Below are 21748 nucleotides of genomic sequence, written 5' to 3'. Positions count from 1 at the left end.
TAATGAATGACTTTCTTCTTGAGAAAGAAAGCTTCTTACATTTATTTAGATTTAGTTTCAGAAGATTAAAAGAGCACCATGCAACCAAATTATTCAACTCACTTTGAAGGTGATGTGATTGCGATTCTAGAGAGAAGGAAGAAAATAGTTTCACATCATCAGCACACATTAAGATCTGACTGGAATTAATCACCGATGTGAGATCATTAATGTGTAAATTAAATAAAATGGGACCTAAGTGGCTGCCTTGAGGTACGCCAGGCGGCACGGGGAATTCATCCGAGGTGACGAAGTTAAACAGAACCCTGAGGGATCTATTGTGCAGATAAGAGCTTATCCATTTTACTAAATAGAAAGGGAAGTCAGAGGCTTGGGGTTTAAGGATAAGTAAGTTATGGTTAACCATATCAAATGCTTTGCTTAAATCAGTGTAAATAACATCTGTGCGAGAGCCACTAGAAAAAGCCTTGAAAACATGACAGGTAAACTCTAACAACTTAGTGACTGTAGATCGCCCTTTCCGAAAGCCGTGCTGGTGCGGAGAAATATACGAATTAATGGCAAAGGCCAAATGCTAAGTCACAATACGCTCGAACAACTTGGGCAAGACACTCAACTTGGTTATGCCTCTGTAGTTCTCAACAAATTGTCTACTTCCACTCTTGTGGATAGGAATAAGGAAACTACTTTTCCAACGCGAAGTGAAAACACCTAAATTCAAGGACAGGTTAAAAATCTTTGAAATCACACCACATAACTCGACAGCGCAAGATTTAAGTGCACATGATGGAATTCCATCAGGTCCTGGCTCACAACAATATTTTAGAGAACTCAACCCTTTAAAAACGTCATCTTCCGAAATTATCAAGTTAGGAATTGAGGTAGAGTTAGTTATAGGATATGGGTAGTTTGCTGATAAATAGAAATTAGCAATCGAAAAATTTCGTTGGAAATATTGAGCAAACAGATTTGAGATTTCAAAATCATCCGAGGAATCAGAGCCATTAAAAGAAACATGAGAGGGATATATGGAAATTTTTCTTTTAGAGTTAACAAATTTAAAAAGTATTTAGGATTAGCAAACAGAGAGGATTTAATGAACTGAAGGTATCTGCAGTAATAATGGTGGTTGAGGGAGTTAAATCTATGCCTCGCCACCGAGTAAGCGAAAAAGTTAAGCACAGAGCCGCTTTTCGAATATATTTTGATAAGCGTGTTTTTTTATTCTTGTAATATTTAATTGTCTTATTAAACCACGGGGGACACCTGCTTCGAGCTCAGCACTGCTTGATCGGAACAGATGCAGCAATAACTAGATTTAATGTATTGTAGAACGATGACAATAAGCTTTCAATACTTTCGGTTGAGAAATCAAGCCGCAAATGCGAAAGACGATGTTTTAGCAATACAATATTGATTTTATGAAAATCATAACATTTATTTAAAAAAGTTTGATTTGGCACATTAAGGCAGTTCAACGAACCATCATTCATATGTTGAAAGGAAATGCACATTGATGGATGATAAGGATCCTCAGGTAAACTAAAATGTGGACAACGATTTACGTTAATCTCAGGAAAGTTGGCAAAACAGAGATCAAGCAGTCTTCCATTACAATTAGGGGTACGATTATATTGAACCAAATTATGATCAAACAATTCATTAAAGAACACAATAGCTCTATCAGACGTTGAAGTAGGAATCAAACAGTCAGAATTATCACTGTTACACCAAGTGACTTGAGGCAAGTTGAAGTCACCCAATGCAACGACCAAATTGTTAAATCTAGACCGCTTGGCCACTTCATAAATGAGGGCAGCGTGTTTCTTGTAAATGGAGATATAAGAATTTGGGGGAATATAGGAGCAGGTTACAAATAGCTGTTTATTAGGCATTAGCGTACAAATGGCGATAAATTCAACTTTAGGAGAAGTGGAAAAATCTATTGAATTGGACGGGACTGACGCAGATATGGCAATTAATACACCACCGCCAATGCGATTCACTCGATCATTTCTAAGGGCTTGGAAAGAATTGTGAAAAAGTTCCGACGAATGTAGATCCGGCTTTAACCAAGTTTCAGTGAAGGGCAAACAGAAAAACTCCGTGCTCACTGAATTTAGAAAAGCAGAACGAATTTTTGAATTTAGGCCCCTAACATTTTGATAAATGAGAGATAATGGGCCTGAAGAAACATTCAGTTTTTTGAAGGCGACAAGACTATTGCTTCGGTAATACGGACGGTCGGACGATCTCGAGGGATAAATTCCTTAATCAAGGATCCTACTGGCCACAGTGGTTTGTTTAACAACATATCACTGTTTTCAGTCGAAAGTAGTATTTTAAAAGAGGAGATTGCCCTAGATTGCGAAGGCGCCAATTTGAAAATGCTAACGCGCTTTAAGTTGACTCATGGGACTTTATATGGGATGTTATTTGCCATATAGCATTCCTGTGTACTTACATTAAATCCGTTAATCATTCATTATAAACAAATTGACATTGTTATATAAAATAAATTTATGTTATTAAAAAATGAACCTATTTGTTATAAAGCTGCTAAATTTTCATGAGAATTCTAATACAAGGTTGGGTACAGAATATAGATATGATCCAAACTTAGTACATTTCATTTTTATGTCAAGCTGCAATTATGGGACAATTCGCATTGCGAAGTGTTAAAAATTTGATTTGTTATATAAAGGCTTACTTTCCATAGGAACGGGGTTTAAAACAGCCGCCCATCCGAGAGTCAAAAATATTTTACGCAGCGATTTTTGTCGTGAAAATTTGAAAATTGCAATATTCTTTATATAATGACTCTTTAAAGCAAAAGTCGCCAAAGTGGTCCAAACGAAAACGGTTCTAAGTGGGCTTCATTCCTAAGGCAAATTACGTCAACATACCGAATTTCGCCAAAACATCCTAACCATCGTAACGTGTAAATTAAGCATAAAACACATAGGAAGACATCAGACGGACAAACATGTTTGAATGAATTCAGGAAATTTTCGTGAGTGACTGATATAATAAGAGGTGGATCCGTAGACTAAGCACCGCTGGGTGTTAAATACATCTGCACAAGTAATCCAGGATATACAAATCGATGTTAAGTTTATTCCCCTGCTCTTAGCTGAAATGCTGTTGCAAAAAATGCAAATTTTTTGAAAATAGCGCTTCATTTTCAGATCAGATTTTTCATTCTCTATGGATTGCCATCTTTCACAAAGGTATCAGTGTCACACGATGAGGTCAGTGTTGTAACATAAACCACCCTTTTGCGAATTGAGATATTTATTTGATTTCTTTTCACATTAATCTCTTACTACTGAATTGTTATTTTACTGTATTAACGTAGCTTTTATTTATAATTCTTAGCAGATGTGTTTACAAATAGACTATTTACGGCAACTTACATTGTAGCGTTTTAATTGTGCTTCTGGCTTCGTCCGCACGAGCATTAGAATTCACTTCTCTCGATTCAAGTGAATTTACCTTCCGGAAATATTTTGCTTACTCGCTTTTACAAAGAAGTTACCAAAATCTCATTGTGACATTTTCGTGTTAATCCTTAAGTGCATGAATTTTTATTTAAAAACAGAAAAGGAAAATCAACCGGAAAATATGTGTAATTAAGAAGAGAAATAAAAAAAGACCACAGAACTTTCCTTTAATTAAAAAAAATATATATATTGATGTATTTTTACGTCATCGTGCGAAATCGCTCCTTGAGTTTTACAAATTTACTGCGTTCAATAATATAATACTTCAAACATAAAAAATAACTCTCATTACAATACAACACATGACAATCCGTGAAACAACTATTTTTAGCGTTTAAACATAAAGAAACATTGCATTTGCTAGATGACTTCTCTATCGTACCCATTCTTAATCTGTTCGAAATATAGGCCAGTGATCAATGACGTCTTTTCTTACATATATAGACCGTAAGAGAAGAGATGACTTTCTAGTTTTTCTTCGCTGTCAATTTTTCTGTAATGAGCTATTATTACGCCGAGCTATTTTATCCCACACTAAAAAGAGCATCACACAAATCATTGCGGAACTGACTAGGATTTGGTAGTTGTTTGTTTGGCATGTTCTTTGCAATGGAGTAGGCATGAACTTACTATGGCAAGGTTAAATAAATGATAGAAAAGGCGAAGATACTATTTGCGGCGTTTGACTCTTATACGATAGCGACCTAAGTAGTTACCCATTAAGCCCAATCCTCCCATGTGCCTCTTGCACTATTTTTGAACAAGAGATATCGATTTTTTGCTTTGGTCGCTTATCGTATCGACAAATGTTGTCTATGGGCTGCGAGCCAATATAAGCAGACAATAAAATAACAACCTTGTTGTCTTTCCCCTCGCTGAAATGCCAACACCGTTGTGGTGAGAAATTCTCCTCTTTCGTTCCGTTAGGAAGCATCTTTCTTGTTCGCGAGTCTATAATTAGATAATCCATTCCGTTGTACAGTTCAGACATAATGGATCCCTTGTTTCGACAAACATTACGCCAGGGCCAATGACGTGCAAAAATTACCGAAAAACATTATATGATCTCATTCTTGGTATCATTCCGCCTAATCGTAGAATAAATATATTGGTGGCTCCCAAATCTAGCTCATCTGCTGGTCTATTTCTTTTGTCTTCTCGCCCGGTATACACTTCGAAGGGGTATGCGTGTCCTATGAGACTGCACAAACAAATGTCTTGTAGCTTCATTCCGGGGTATTATTTGGCAAATGTTGTTTCAGAAAATTATCTATATTTGTTGGGGCATTGAGAGGCGGTGGTCTATGGAAATAGGTAAAAATGGTTGTGACATATTTAAGTGATATATCACAAGGATGATCTTGTGTAAGTAACCGTGATTTGGATTATATTTCGGAGGATGTTCTTCGTTATTATTGAAGTATAACGATACTGCTTATGGCCCCGCTACGGTACGACATAACATTCTTTATTAAGGCATAATCAAATGTTTCGTGATAAAAAGGACGCCCACAAGAAAAATGTTAAATCGACAAATAACAAACTGCCAATGAATTATTTTAATTCGTAAACAGATTCGTCGATGGGATGTCATAGAGATTAGTGTCATCTTTGATTTTTTTAAGAAAATCAGGAATAAAATAACGGACGAAGCATCTGTATGCCGTATTTAAATTAGTTATATTCGTGCTGGGTGCGTTTGTTATATAAGAGACATCATAGGACAGGTGATCTTTTTTCCTGAGAAGGACACGCGTATTAAATAAACTTCAGAAGTTATTCTGACCTTCATTCGGGACATTGCTTTCTTGTTCGCTTTTCATGTCTTATTATTTGATTTGGTTTTACCATTTGTAAAAATTAGTTTTCTTAAAATCTCCTCAATCAATAAAAATGGGATTTTCGTAACAATAGTAAAACTTGAAAGATTAGTAATCAGCAGGACCGATTTTGCATTTTACATCACAAAAAAAGTAGGATTTTCTTGCATAAATTTATCAGTAAATACAAAAGTATAAATATTATTCGTTAGTCTTACTTTATTTCTATCCGAAAACCATTTTCCGTATATGTTTCCATTATTATTATTTTTTTTTTTATATAAATAACCGTAATTCGAAACACCTGCCGAAATGAAATTTTATTCAGAAAGGGTGCCAACAATGAAAATTGCCGCAGATAAGGAGATAAACTGCCAAAAATTTTAGTTACGCTCAGAAATGGCAAAATAGGTTTTGTAAAACTAAAATTAAAAAAAAAAAAACAGTGCAAAGGCTGTTACGTAAAGAGATATGAGGTTTTAAAGATATGATGTAGATCTACATACATTTAAGGGTTAATCCCTGCTTCCGCAAACTGTCAACGATCTTTTCGAAAATCTTCAGCTACGTGAAGCTACTTTACTTCATAACAACAACAACAAATAACTTTCTTATCACAAACACTTTTAGTTAATATTTGAATTATTTCTCATTAGAATCAATTTTTGCTAATTATAATATTACTAATTAGATTGTAATCATAGAGCACATGAAATGTCATATTTAATGACCTGTCAACCTCAAATCACAGGCGCAAAGCACATATGCATGTGCTAAAAACAAACTGTATTAGCCTGAGTAATGAGTATGGCAAAGCCCACCATTTCTCTACTTGGTTTTTTGGTCTTCGTTTCTGTTTTGCTTTTAATAAACAACTGCTGAAAGTACGTAACATATAAACGACAGAATTCTGTACCTAATATGCTCTGTAAAGATCGACATTGCATCATATTGTTGCAAATACAAGAATGTCCGCTGCCAAGTACAACATAGTATGTGTGCTATTGGATATTATAACATAACAGAAAGATATACACGTTTACTTGCCATACATACATGTCATGCCTAAAATGTTTGCGTTTTGCTATACGATTTTCCTATACTGACAAAAAAGTAACGGGCCCACTCGATAAAATATTTATAGATTTTTCAAAATTTGCTCCAATAAAGTAGAAATATCATATATGTCAAAGTCAGCTTTTCCAGGTGAAGTGTTGAAATAGTCACAATAAAAATACGGACTTGGACTATTCAGTTTTGTATTTTACGCTTTTCTTGATTTTCGACAAATACTTTCAAATTCAGAAAGCTTAATATCTTGGAGAAACGCTTAAGCCCGTAAAAAAGCATTTCACCATTCACACGGACGCATATATATATATATATATATATATATATATATACTATATAAATATATAAAAAGTGTAGCAAATGTTGTAAAGTGAAATATGAAAAATTCATTTTGAATCTTGTCGGACATTTATATGATACTTAATTAATGCCATACGCAAGTATGTATATTGAGCAGGCATGTGTCTATATGTAGTTTTCCACGACACATATATTTGTTCACATGCCTATAGGCACGTTGCTTTACCAGCACATGCGTTCAGTTTGGACGCTGGCATATTATTTTAGTCTGGTAAAGAGTGATTATTGCTATACTTCCTTCGCTTTGCTTTCGTCCCTTGGATTTCTTTTGAAATAACCGAAAAAATATTGATGTATATATGAAACAAGTCAGAAAATTATATTCATTCGTGACCGAATCTTTTATACCCATCCCCGTTATTGTAAAACAAACAAAATAGCTAAATTTTCGTGCCCTATAATATTGATTGGACGCGGCTGATTTCTTCTCTTTTCAAAATAAAAGTTTTTGTCACATAGGCGTGTGAGCGTTGTACGCGTGTCCTTGGAAAAGTTTAAATCATTTCCAAATTCTTTTGTAAAATTGTCACCGATATCTTCATTTTCGCTAACGGAAGAATGTTTACCACAAATGCTACAAAGTTGGGCAAGCGATTAGATGGACAGACAAACGGACAGATATTTTCAGGTGAATTACAAATTTGAAACTGGCCAAAAATATACATACTTTATGGGCTTTTTGAAATTTGTTTTTGCGCCTTACAAAGGTATTGAAAAAAAATTAATTTTGATATACTATAACATTAAGTAGGCGTAGTCAATTTTTGTACAGGCAGTATAGCATTTCCCGTAGAACACGCGCTCAAATTTTTATAAATTTATACGCCGTAATTAATAAGTAAGGAGCAAAAAGCCAATTTTCTATTCCTTTTGAAAAATGGAGTTCTTCTCAGTTTACATGGTGCTAGAACTTCCAATGTTTCCGCCAAGTTGGGAGTCGGTGACTTCATTTTTGAAGCCAGGAGAATGTCGGCGAAAGACATCGCACAAGCGTACAGACGACGACGACGGACGAGCATTCTTAAATCAAACGATCTTAAATCGGATTTGATGCTGGTCAAGAATATATATATTTTCTTGGATGCTTCTGAAGATTTCTAATATTTATATAATTATCAAATGCTACATATTCTAACATAAAACATAAATTGGTTAGCGTTTTTCATGTTTATGCATTTATTTGATTGTTTAATTCCGGGGTATAAACAATGTAATAATCATATAATATAAATGGATACTGCGTAGAATAAGCTTTGTGTGATATGGATTGGATAAAATATGTTAAATATATATATGTAAGCAAGTAAAATTAATGAATACATAAATAAAATAAGTAAACTAGATAAAGTTAAATATAATAAACTGCAAAATAATTTTTTATTAAGAAAAGTTTTCTTCATATGTCTTGATATAAAAATAGTCAATAAATCAAATTATATTTCCTACATACGTATGTGGTTTTTGGTTTTTCTCGGACATAAACATTTACATGTATACTATATCGTATATTCACTTAAAAATAGAGAAATGTACATGCTTTTGCTTGGCAAATGGTTGAGAGAATGTGACGTCTTATCAAGGCCTAATTAACGGAACCAGCACCTAACGATTTAATTCGAATGAAAGAGCAAACCGTCAAATGGCTATTAATTAACAGCGTTGCTACTGTTATTCAGAATAACTCCGTAATAATATCCTAGTTTGAATTTTGATCGAAATGTCGAACCACCTATATATTTCGTTGTTTCTGACACTATGTTTTGTTTTGAAAATATTCTCAAATAACTGCGGTAATTTTGTTCCCTCTGATTGTAGCTCTTTTACGTTGAGTTAAATTGCTTCTACAACGTTGCTTTCTCTCAAACGGAGATTAAAGCAAACATATGTAAATCACCTTGCAGCTGTAGTGTAACAAGAGACGTATTTTGACTGTAAAACGTAGGAAATTTCATTTATACATATTTATATATATTATAATATATGAAATCAAATTGAATGTTCACCCCTTACTGCAGTCAGCGTATGATGCTCTATAGTGTATAAAAGTCTAAGTAGTTTAAAAAGTGTTTAAAAGTGAGAAATGAAAACGTAGCTCAAATTCATTTAATTTGTACGCAAATTCGTAACACTGGAACTAAAACTTCCCCTATCGTCAGGCCTAATCGCTTTTCCAGAAAATATATTATTTTATTTCTTCTAAAAGGCGATGAAATTTCTTTTGACGTCTTACTGCTTCGATCGATTGACTGGCTTTCGTTGCCATCGAGAAGTTAAACTCATTAATGGTTTCGCCCGATTACTAGCTGAATGATTGATTTTAGTTAGAAAAAATTGACAGGGATAATTAGCGCTTCAATTTTTTAATCCATTGATTCTGCTGTTCAATCATCAAGAATAGGATAATGAAGCACCGGCGGTGGCACGCCAACAACCAAGGAAACCATATATAGTGCAGACCAATTTTGAATATCCATCAGCGAGCCGATCGAAGCGTTTTTAACCTAAAGATAGAATAGTATATTGAATATTTGTAGCTCACAGTAAGTTTTATGTCGCACACATACTAGCAAGTCAACAAGAGTATGCACTTTTGTCCCATCGTATCTACGTTGGATGTAAGAATCTTAAGTATAATTTTTATAATAAGGAGGAAAAGTTAATCCAATCAGTGCCTACACTTCAAAGTAGGTTTTAGCCAATTATCGAAATCTGATTAAATCATATTGTGCTCATGTACACTGTCACTATGATGTATTAATATGTAATATATGTATATATTTTTTTAAGGTTATATTCATGAAATATAATTTATATATGAAATATAATTATATCCATGAAATATAATTTACATTTATATTTACATGAAAAATAATTCATAATAAAACTTGCGATATGCTGACCAATATCATAAGACTGTTTGGCTTTAATTTTTGGTAAATCATAACATTAATAAGAAAAATAATGATCGGTATAAAAGATTCTGGTCCAATCGAATTTAATTTTCATACTTGTTTAAATTAAATATGCCTCTTGAGAACGATTGCAGTGTTACCAATTTTTAATTATGTACAAAAATATGTTTTTTAATTTCGGAATATATCAGTTTAAAAACTTCTTCGATTATTATTATTCTATGACCTTTTCTTCGATTCCAATGAAGTTAAAAAAACAAATAAAAAAATTATATTCAATCGTGACGGAATCTTTTATACCGATCACCGTGATCCTAAAAAAAAGGACAAGAACTAAATTTGGATACTCTATGATAATAGGAGGAAATGAATGGAAATTTATGTGCTGCATGCGTTATATTTCATGAGTAATAACCAAAAAACAAAGCAAAGCGGTAAATAGTTTTCGTTACATGAACGTGTGTAGGCGTTATAACATCTTTGACCGGTTTGGGTTGTTTCAAATTTCTTTTGTAAGTTTAGAGGCGATAGATACTATTAGGTCCAAACGGGCAGATAGACATATGAACATGCTTAGGTGTATTCCGAATTTGAAGAATTTCAAAAATTTATATAGTTTTTGAGGTTTTTCAAGCTGGCTTCTGTGGATTACAAAGGTATCGAAAAAAAAATTAAATTTTGATGCACTATAAAATTGGGTGGTAGTGGTCAATTTTTCCCATTTTTGCGCAGGCAGTATAGTTCTTAAGTAATGGACAAAAAACCAAATTTTTATTACTTTTAAAAAACAGAGGCATTCTTAGTTTATATGGTGTTGTGGGTGTGTCCTTCGGCCGATTCTGCCCATTTTCAATATCAACCTACGTACAGGAACTTCCAATAGATCTCCCACTTAAAGTAGATTCATTTTTGCAGCAGGGCAATGTTTACAAGAGACATTTCACAGACGGACGGATGCGTAATGACAAATCGATTCAAAATTTGATGCCGATCAAAAATGTATATACTTTGTGAGGCCTCTGAAGCTTGCTATTAAATTTTGATATACCCCGTATTCTTTGGTGATGGATATAAAAACGCTCTACGCGGTATTATACAGCTTTCCCTCTTAATCCAAATCGGATCGGGTTGAGCCTCTGAAACTCATTTGAACTTTAAACTTAATTTTTTTGATTACAATTTAAATTAACAATTAGCATAAAAAAGATATCAAAATCTACAATTAGCTCTAATGTCAAAATCGCAAACTGTCAGAAAGGAGTCCCGTATCTTGGATAGGAAGCACCTAATCAACCGCGGCGGAAATATTAGAGGTGCCTTCGTACAGACTGATATTGGAAATGAGTTCGATTAGTCGAAGGACAACATAAAATAAGAAGATCTCTGCTTTTTGGGTTTTTGGTCGTTACTTATAAGCTACAATAGACACGATCAAAATTACCACGTATATTCTATGGAAATGCAAACAATCAACAACGCCCATTCAATATTATAGATTATGATAATTTAGTTTTCTTGTAGTTTTTTAAGACGGCAATGGTGGATATAAAAAAATTCGGTCACAGCCGAATATAAGTTTTCTACTTGTGCTATTCTTGGAAATTTTTTTATTTTTACATATCCCGAAATCCGAAAATATATCGCCGGTGGATAAGGTTTATGCTTATATATAGCTTGCGTGGATAAATAAGTGAATGTAAACTATAAGCAACTTCATGCCTAAGACATAGGATTTCTTTTTGCGGGCCTCATCGTAATAGGACTTGCTACAAAAACACCTCGTCTTTTTATCATAGTTTTGGTTGATTTTACAATTAAACTGCTAAAATCATGTCCTATGTTTATTTGCTGCTTAGCATGTCCTCTATTGCTGACGAATCTATTGTTAACGAATATATGCAGAAACTTATAACATTCTTAAGGCGAATTTTGGGTGCCTAATAGCTGAAATTATTTTTTCTTCATTAGTGATGTCTCGGTAAACCAATCACGACTTCTTTCATGCTGTGGTAAAGTTGCAAAACAATTTCCACCATGTAATCTATATCTGTACAAAATAAATAAATAAAATATTGAAAAACTATCTGTAATAATTTCAGAGAATTGATACAACCCCATTTTTTGGATATACCGTAAAAGATGCCGAAAGATGTCACAAACCCTAACTTCATTTCCGCCTTCCGGCTTCATCATAATCAAAATATCAAATATATACCCCCCATGCACCGAACATACTAAACTAATTACAATAAACTTTAGAGAATTAATATAATTCCCGTTTGATATGTGTTAAAAGGCTGTCAGAAGAATAGGTTCACATGTGTAGATAGGTAGAACGCCCTGCCTCCCTGCTTCCTTGCCATTCTCCCGAATGCTTGGTTTTTCTGTTGCCTTCCTCCCCGCCTCCAGGCGGGATAATTCGTAAAGCTCGAATTGTATTAATTCTCTCAACTTTTTATAAGTAGTTTAATGTCTTATACGTAGGTTATTTTGGAGGTGATGAAGCCTGAAGACGGCAATGAAACTAACATCTTTCAGTGCTCTTTAAAACACTTCAAAAAAATTGAAGTAGCGTTGTCTCTGAAAATTGTTATAACTCGATTTGCACATTGCGGTCTTGCGTTTATAGAGTAATTGTACTAGTTGTGTACAAATTTTTTTTTGTTCCTATTTATTGAAACAGGAATTTTTTTTTTTGCTTCTTTATTTATCCTTATATACTTTGTAGTAGTTTTTAATAATAATTAGTACAAGACTTACTTCCAAGAGCCAATTGAATTCGGCTGTTCATTTATTTTAGCTGAGTCTCATGCGTAAGTGAATAAATAAACGGGGTTAATGACGAAATTAACAATGAAGATGATGTTATTATGATTGTTGTTAACTAGATGGCTGCTTTTGTTATAGCTGACGGTGTTGACGACAATAATAATGAAGGCGTTTCTATAGTTGTTGTTACTATTATTGTTCTCAGTGTAGTTGTTACAGATGTTCCTCTTCTTCTGGCTGGTGCTGTTATTGTTTTTGTTGTCTTTGTTACTGATGTTGAAGAAAAATACCTTATTGATTTAAGTGATAATAAATTATCATCACACAACTGGACGGCATTACAAGTTTCTTACTAGGATTACCAAAAATATTCTTTTTTTCAAGATGCAGGATTCGCAATAGTCATAACGATCGGGTAGTTCGGTGTAAATATCGCTGAACGAAAAGAAAAAAGTAACCTATTGAATTTATTTTACTTCTCTAATTATTTGTCTATATAATAGCGATTTGATGATTTTTATCTTGTATTTAACGCTTGTTGACTTGGGTTTTTATTGCTTTGGAAATTAAATTAAATAAACCTTTTCTTTGGTTGTTTTTTTTTTTGTAATTTTAGTGTACACAGACTTATTATACATGATTAAATCGATATAAAATATATTTACGTTGAATACTTTAATACCGATATATTTTTACAATTCCATTCGCATAGTCGAGTAGGCAAAAGATCGCGACTAAAAAGTCAATCGTTGCGGGTTTAAATCTCAAGCGTGGTGCCATTTTCAACACAGGCGAGCATATAATTTAAGTTATCCGGCAGCACTTAAATCATCCAAACTTTGTAAATTTATAAACACTTTAAGACTCCTAAGGGTCTAATTATAAGTACAAAAATACAGAATACTACGTAATGATTAATATTAAGTATCGCATGTGTATACAAGAAAATGCACAACCAATACCATTTGCAGCCGATTTCTCGTTGACAATTGTTTTTTTAAATCTCTGAGTTTTTTACTATATTATTTATTTAAAGCGCCATGCATTTTTCTTTTCCGTTCTACTGGCCTTTCAATATGCTTACAATACGGTATTATATTAAATTAAATTTGTTTCGCCTTTGCAGCAAACGCTAGCATGTTCATTTATAGTTTATAACTGAATTCTCCTTCTTTTGTATCATCTTTCCATTGTATTGGATTAATTTTTCACATATTAATTAGGTGCATACATATTACCAATTATTCATAAAATTCCACTGTACTATGTAAACCATTTATTAACTTAAGTTTATTGCACAGTGAATCTCTTACAAATGTCCTTTCACTTTAATAAACGAAAATATAGTCAGACCTAACATTGGCAACATTAATAAATTTAAAGACTGAAAAAGGGTAAGCGGAAAGGCTGCTGCTTATTCACTGCTTTCATATTCTGTTTTTCAATGTGCTTAACTTGACATTGCTATTTCTCCCTCCTTGTCTGTATCCCGCCTGCATGACGTAGAATGTTCTAACTTCTCCCACAACTTCTACAAATCGTGACAGCTTCTGGCGTCTTTGAAGACATATCAAGGAACTGGAATTGTATTAATTCCGTAAATGTGCTTGATAGGTGCTTCCATTAATTTTGAGAAGCGATTTTTAAAAAAAAATGATAAATACCAGTGCACATAATGATTAAATTCAACGATTTTGACATTTCTCTACATAAAATGACACTTTCCCATGGAATATTATTGAACGATTCAGCGATGTTAGTCGCATGGATCGCTCAAAATTGCATTTTCGGCCTTCATTACTTCTGTTGCTTACTTGAAGAAATCTGCTGCGGAAATTCGCCATGTTCAGAAGATTATGGTAATGTTGCTCCATCATATCCCAACTGCCAATTTTGGTTTCAACGGTCTAAAATTGGCGACACGAAGTGACTGAAAATGCCATTTTTTGGCCACTTATTGCAACTATTATCCAAGACACACTGTTGCAGAGCAAATGAGAAGTTTTGCTACACCCAGCTTACATCACAGGTCATGGCGTCTTCTGCTTAACTACTTGTTGAGATCGATGCAGCATAGTTTGTGTAGCACGCGGTCCCGCAAAGTTGAAGGAGTTCGAAAATGGGTCGATGATTGGATTGCTGCCAGACTAATATAATTCTTCGAATGCGGTATCGCGACGTTTTCGAGAAAGACGGGAAAAAGTTATAGAACATGGTGGAAAATATTTGGATTAATGTGTATTATAACAATTTTTCTCAATGAATGTCTTTTTCAAGGGGAAAAATTCTCAAGACTTATGCAAGCACCTAATAAATTGCATTTTGTATATTGTACTTTTACCACGGGTTTATACTTAAACTTCAATGAAAAGATGAACAATAAATTTTTTTTATTTTGCAGTTTGCGCAACATATAGCATAATTTCTTCTTTTATTTATGTTTTTAATTTCTTTCTCTGTTCACTTTTTATGATCGTTTCTTAGTCTTTTAACACTGCTCAATTATTAACTATCTTAGCGAACTCAGCGTGAACGTATCCTGCCTACCTTCTATCAAAGACAAAAATGTGGACTCTGTGCGATGAGCTAAGTTCACAGTAGTCTCCTTCTGTTCTTCAGAGCACTAATACGTCGATGTGTCTTATTGAAGCTACCACTACCGCACAAATTGGGTCCCAAAGCTGCTTTTACATATATGCTTAACTGATAATCGTAGATCGCGCTCGGAAATTGTGCCTATATCATTTACAACAAAAACCAGTACCTCAGATAATAGGTCATGCTAAACATGTCTTAGTGCGTACAACTGCCATTAGCCACGTACAAGACTTCAGCAAAAAACATACTTTGCTTGAAGTTATGTCGTATGCTACCAGGCACTTGCGTGAAGATGAATATGTCGTTTAAACTACATCACCTACATATGCATCTCTGCAAAGCTAACGAACTCTAGTCAAACTTTTTTGGAATTTTGGCGAAAAGCGAAAAGAAATGACACTAGGTAAACAACAAGAACAAAAAATTTCCACTGATACTTTATGGTAGACTGATATACTGAATTTTCGTTGGCAGAGTATGGTCTTCGATCAGTGCTGGTTAAAGGGTGTGAATATAAATTCCAATTTAACTAGCAAACATACTTACCATGTCCCGTAACAGAACATTGTACACGCCCTAACAGAGCTCTGTTAAATATTTAATATTAAGGCATAGTTGGATTTCCAAGCCTATTCCGGCCATATTAAAAAGTGTAAAATATTTTTGGGAACACGTCATGAATCTATATGAAAATACCTTTCAAGCAAGCTAAACATATTCAAATTCTGTGCATACGAACTATTATTAATAATGTTTTGAAATTTTGTTTGTTATCGAAAAATGGGTATGGAAAAACACTCAAGGTTGAAAGCCCAGTGCGGCCAAACTAGAAAATGTCTTCTGTATTCACCTTTATCACGTGAGTCTATATAAAAATATCTGTCGAATGAAAACCAAGCGGGGATTTATTTGTTACGGATAGTTATTTCGGAGTGATTGGGTGAGGCCGCTAAGGAAAAAACTTAAAGAAAAAATTTCTTCCACATGATGAATATTATCACCAAAAGCAACAATTAAACCAAATAAAAACATTTATGAAAACTTTACAGCGGCTTTTCTCTTAATCTTTTATATTAAGCTGTGAATAAAATGACTCGTTTAAAAATGATAAAAAGATGGGCAAAAATATTCAATGTGCACTTTAAAAAACCTCTAAAGCGTGTTATGTATGTAAAAACCGGAACCATAAACTTATTAATTTACTTTTTGGTGCTAGTTATAAATATATATGAGCAAATGCAATCACACTACGGACGTTTCTCACCCATCAGTAGAAATTACAAGTTAGACGCGAATGATTTTATTTTTGCTACCCACCCACACTTTCTCTTCGTACACAGTTTGAAATTTGCGTAGGAACATTGTTCCTTTTGATTGTTGCTTATGTTACGATCATTAAACGCTCACTCAACACATATTTAGCCATTACTGTTTTCTTCTTAATTTGTGTTGTAAATATTTTGGTGAGTTTTACTTTGTATATTCAATTTTTAATTGTTATTTTCTTCATTTTAAAACGTACGCAAATCAGTATACGTACTTGTGTAAATAATTGTTTTAAACTTGAGAAAATTTTTCATATCCATATGCTCAATAATCATTTAATGATTCCTCGTGGGAGTGTTTGTTTAATAAACATCGTATTTGCTTTCAAGCACAGGAAAAGCGATGAAAAACCTTCTCTTTTGGTGGTGTTGTTGTAGAACAATCGGCTGCCCTTGATGTGGGTACGGAATATAGTACGCCAGCCAAAATTGCTGTATACAATACTATATGCAATATATGGTATACGGTATGAATGAATGGTTGGTATTATTCGCCACAAGCTGAATATGATTTTTTTACGCAATTTGATACGCCGGACGTTTTCTCTCGCAGGTATTCTGAAATTTTGAAACGGGCTAAGTGCTAGAAGTTGTTAGAACGATTCTAGGAGGAATTGTTATTAAACGGAAACTAACAGTAATGTATGAAGCTTAGACGTATAAGTATTGGATATAACGAAATATATATCCCTATGTTTGTTCGTCTTGTTTTCGCAACCTGAAGATTGGTATAAAATATATGCAATTCAAGATCCGTTTAATGCACCTTTCCCGTGAGAGAGAGCCAGGAGAATCGTAATATTCGAGCGAAAAAGAGAAGACGAAGCATTCTGACTATAAGTTCCTATAAATAATTTGTAAATATAATAGACCTCCTAAGAATTTCCTCTTGCAACCTTTCCTGATCACCGCCGTGCCCGCACGAATAGGGGACATTCGCCGAGTAATAGAAAAAGAAGAAAATTTGATATCTCTTTGATCGTTGATTGTTTCCCCTTGCTTCCTTAATTTTTGTTTTTAATTATGTAACTGTTTCGTGTCCGTTTTGTTTACTCGTTTCAGGCGATCGTGCCATGAGTCCAGCCCAATCGGAAGATTCTGGTTTAGCGCCAGAACGTGGCACCACTTACGCTACCATTACGTTGCCAAGAGATAATACCACTAATATAGGCATCACATTGGCAGGTAAGTAATTGTGACACTTATTCGCAAATATGATCAAAAAAGAAATATTTCATGCGAGAGTTGATTAAAAAAATTCGACAAATTGTCAAATTTCTGTGTAGATCTCAATTCCAAAATTTTTTTTTAATTTGTTGTTAAAAATCGCGCTGGTTATTTTTATGCGTATGAGTTGAGTTGTGAGTCCCACAATCGTCTCGATAAATGAACATTTAAACATTTCTGAAATCTCAAAATTCAAATGAAACGCTGAAATATGATGAATATATCTTTCGCTGAATGTGAAATGCTTCAAATAACTACAACAAAAAAGGTTAGAAAAAAGTAGGAAACTTGACCTCGCTTCATTAAATTTTGCTAACCAGCAAGTGCAGTTCCATATTACAATGACAATGTAACTTTTAACACTTCCTTTCTACATGTATTAGTTTCTCGAGAAAAGTGCATGAGATACCAGTTAATTTAAATTCACATCGAAGGATGCCGTTATGATATTAATTGAATTTGCAAAAGTTCGGATGATGCTTATATGCGATTTTTTGGTTTTGAATGCTGTAAGCACTCATGGCGTTTCTCTTTGTTAAGTGAGAGTTCTCAGCAGCATTTTTCATCAATTATACATATCATCTAATGCATAAAATGACATAAAATTTCCTCGCGAAACGTGGGACGGCGGGACAGTCATTCGGTCATAGGGTGCTTAGGGTAATTTTTTGAATTGGCAAAAGCGTTCTTAGAAAAGAAGAAACCGGTAAATTTCAACTAGCACTGCAGAGTTTATAACATCGTATATTATAACAGCTGTAATTAACAGACCGTATTATCGATTCGTAAAAAAGGCGAATGCGTCTGCTTATGTTTTGCTTCCGATGCGAAAACGAAATACGCTTGTAAATATTGAATAGATTTTCAAAAACACGTCTCAAGCAATATCTAATACTGAGCTAGTAAGCAACGTCATCACAACATCACACACAGTCTAATAGGGGCCAGACGCAATGATACATGACTTCCATATTTCGAGATGTGACTTCAACTTTGCCAACTTTTTGCGAAACTTTACGGGAATTGGCAAATCATATGGTATTGTCTGTATACAAACGACTACAACAAAGCAAAGAAACGTAGAACAAGCAAGAAAATTATGTTCGGTCGTACCGAATCATCAAAGAAAAGCTTCAATTGCATAGACTTGTAGGCGTCGTAGGTGTGTCTTTTAAAAAGTATAGGTCACTTCCACATTCGTTTGCAAATTTTTAGGAGATATCTTCATTTTCGCTAACGAGAGAATGTGTACCACAGAGGAATGGATGGACATGTTTAGGTGCATTTCAAATTCGAAACTGATTAAGAATTTATATACGTTATGGGGTCTTTGAAGCTTCTTTCTGCGCCTTATAAAGGTATTGAAAAAAATAAAATTTTTAATATCCTATAATATTGGATAGGAGTGGTCAATTTTTCCCATTTTTCTACAGATACTACAGCGTCTCCCATAGAATATGTGTTTAATTATTCGTATGTTTATCTGCTGTAGTTTATGAGTAATAATCAAAAACCAATTTTTCATTACTGTTGGTCCCAGTTCTCAGTGTGGTCATGTCCTTTGACCGATTTTACTTATTTTCAACACCAGCCTGCGCGCAAGAACTTTCAATGGTTCTGCCAAATTTGAAGTTAGTAGCTTCGTTAATGCGGCCAGGAGTGTGTGTATAACACAACTTACACAGACGGACAGGCATGCGGACGAACAGATGAACATGCCTAAATCAATTTAAGGTTTGGTGCTGGTCGAGAATAAATATATTTCGTGGGGTCTACGGCGCTTTCTTCCGAATATACCCATTACCTTTCGATGATATATATAAAAAAAACCAGTTTATTTTTAACTTGGAAGCTTTTTGTTTAATTTATATTTACTTTGTGCTAATGTTTTTTGTATGTTGTTTGAATTTTGTCTATTATTAGTTTTTTAAGGTATGAAAAACAGGTAACGAATGCAATTTATTTTCAGTTTATCGTATGGATTTTAAATCAGAATATTGGTTTTATATCACTGAGTTAGTGAAATACATCTTTATGCTCATTCATTCTTTACTTCAATAATTATTAAAAAATGTAATTTATTTTTACATTAATTTGTTGTTGAATCGTTATTTTTCGTGTATTTGTTGTGCACATTCATGTTGATTTCTTTACTTTGTATATGTTTTTCCTATAATATCCTATTAATTCTGTACCGCGGTTTCCTGTAGCGCTTACCACTTGTTGGTTTTTGATCTGAAAATAGGTGTAACGCATCATTATGTTGTATCTTGAGATGTTGATTTATATTATTAAAGAAAAATTTAAGCATTTCTAGTAGTTCTTATTGTTATCAATAAAAAAATTAATTTTAAACTAAAAACTGTAGTTGTTATAGCCTTTGGTGCAATGAACTTAAGAATGATATGGTTAAACTCTCTCGAAACTGTCCATCGTTGAAAGCGCATTCATTAATGTTCGTGCCTGTTCACAATAGTTCTATCAATAAAAAATTATTTAAATAAAAATATTAAAGAAACAAATTGCTCTTATCTAAATCCACTTCTCCTAGTTGTTCTTGGCTGCGGTTAGTGAATTAAGCTACGTTATTGATAAATAACAAATCTCGCTAAAACCGTTTTTCGTTTAAATTGTTTTATACGAAATTATTTCGACTGGTAAATCTGGTAAAGCCACGTCGTAAACCATTTTTTTACTTTCACTCTCATTTGCTTATATAAATGTGTTTTATTGTTGGATGAGTTCTTCTAAATTCATTTTATTTCGTTACTTCCTCCTAATTAAATTAGCTCTTTATATTATTAAATTAGCTCTATGTATATATTAGATACATAGCCTCTTTTTTATTTTTCTTTAATCCAAATATTTTTTTTTATGCCCTACACCACTTGTGGTATAGGGTATATTAAAACCCATTATACTGATCGATTCAGAATTATAATCTACATTGACCTAAGCCTATCTGCCTGTCTGTCCAGCTGATAACTGCCCATGCGGATTTGTGTTCAAGCTACAAGTCAAAATTTTTGAGATATTTTCATGAAATTTGGTAAAGTGACGTGTTTTGACTCAAGGATAAACGGTGATGTAACGCCCTATTCTGAAAAATCGTTATATGGAAAAAAATTTTGATTTCGGAAATTTCTCGTTAAAAGTGGCTAAGTAGTGGTATTGTGGCGTTCTAAATTGGCGAGAAAACTTTGGACTAACTGAGGCAATTTTTGAACACCCTCTCATATGATGCAAACTGAAGTTTTTAATGATTCATGTTGAAAATTATATCATAATAGTATTTTAACATAAAAAAATCAACTGTATTAAATTTAGACCATTAGGGCTTATTTTTTGAATCCCACCTTAATAAAAATTTTTACGAAAATTGATTCTTTGTAGAGCAGAAAAGTCTAAGTTTTAATACGTGGACTATCTAAGCTTATTTTTCAATTTTGTCCCATGTAAAGATTAAACTGTAATTGCTGCTGTCGAAGATTTACCTGCTTTCGGGGATGTGTCGTGTCGAGGCTGCAAATGCTGCTGATGAATTATCTACTGTGGGTGATGTGAAGTTTTCGGGCTGCACATGCTGCTGATGATTTCCGTTGCTGAGGGAGTTATGAAGTTCCGCACTGTACATGCTGCTGATGGGTTATTTGCTGTGAGTGATGTGTTGAGGTTGCACATGCTGCTGATGATTCCCGTTGACCTATTTCCTGTTTCCACCATGCATCCCACGGGATTACCTCACTTTTTTTTCCCCTTTTCTTTCTTTGCAATGTTCTTCTTTTATTTTCTTTTTGGTATTCCCTTTGATTATTCTTAGTGTTTTTTTTTTTTTGATGTTCGTGTATTCTCGTTGATTTTCTTGTTGTTTTTTTTTGGGGGGTTTTCTTTTTTTTTTGTATTACTTTTTGATTTCCTTAGTGTTTTTTTTTCAATGTTCTTGTATTCTCGTTGATTTTCTTAGTGTTTTTTTTTTTTTTTTGCAATGTTCTTTTCCTTTTGTATTTTTTTTTTTACTTAGTGTTTTTTTTTCCAATGTTCTTGTGGTCTTGTTGGTTTTCTTAGTGTTTTTTTTTCAATGTTCTTGTATTCTCGTTAGTTTTCTTAGTTTTTTTTTTTTTTTGATATACTTAGTGTTTTTTTTTTTTTTTTTAATGTCCTTG

General features: G+C 33.6%; 1 protein-coding gene across 3 annotated transcripts in view; it reads left to right on the top strand.

Moving 5' to 3' along the window:
* Positions 1-21748, top strand: part of LOC119637541 (glutamate receptor-interacting protein 1) — a 92065-nt gene that overhangs the window by 47063 nt on the left and 23254 nt on the right. For all 3 annotated transcript variants that reach the window (XM_038033613.1, XM_038033614.1, XM_038033615.1), the window contains exon 2: positions 17421-17543. In XM_038033613.1, the coding sequence (XP_037889541.1) occupies positions 17421-17543 (123 nt within the window). The remainder of the gene's footprint in view (positions 1-17420; positions 17544-21748) is intronic.

This window comes from Glossina fuscipes, unplaced genomic scaffold (genome assembly GCF_014805625.2).
Source record: "Glossina fuscipes isolate IAEA_lab_2018 unplaced genomic scaffold, Yale_Gfus_2 60, whole genome shotgun sequence".
NCBI classification, from domain to species: domain Eukaryota; kingdom Metazoa; phylum Arthropoda; class Insecta; order Diptera; family Glossinidae; genus Glossina; species Glossina fuscipes.
This window is presented reverse-complemented; position numbering and strand designations above follow the sequence as displayed.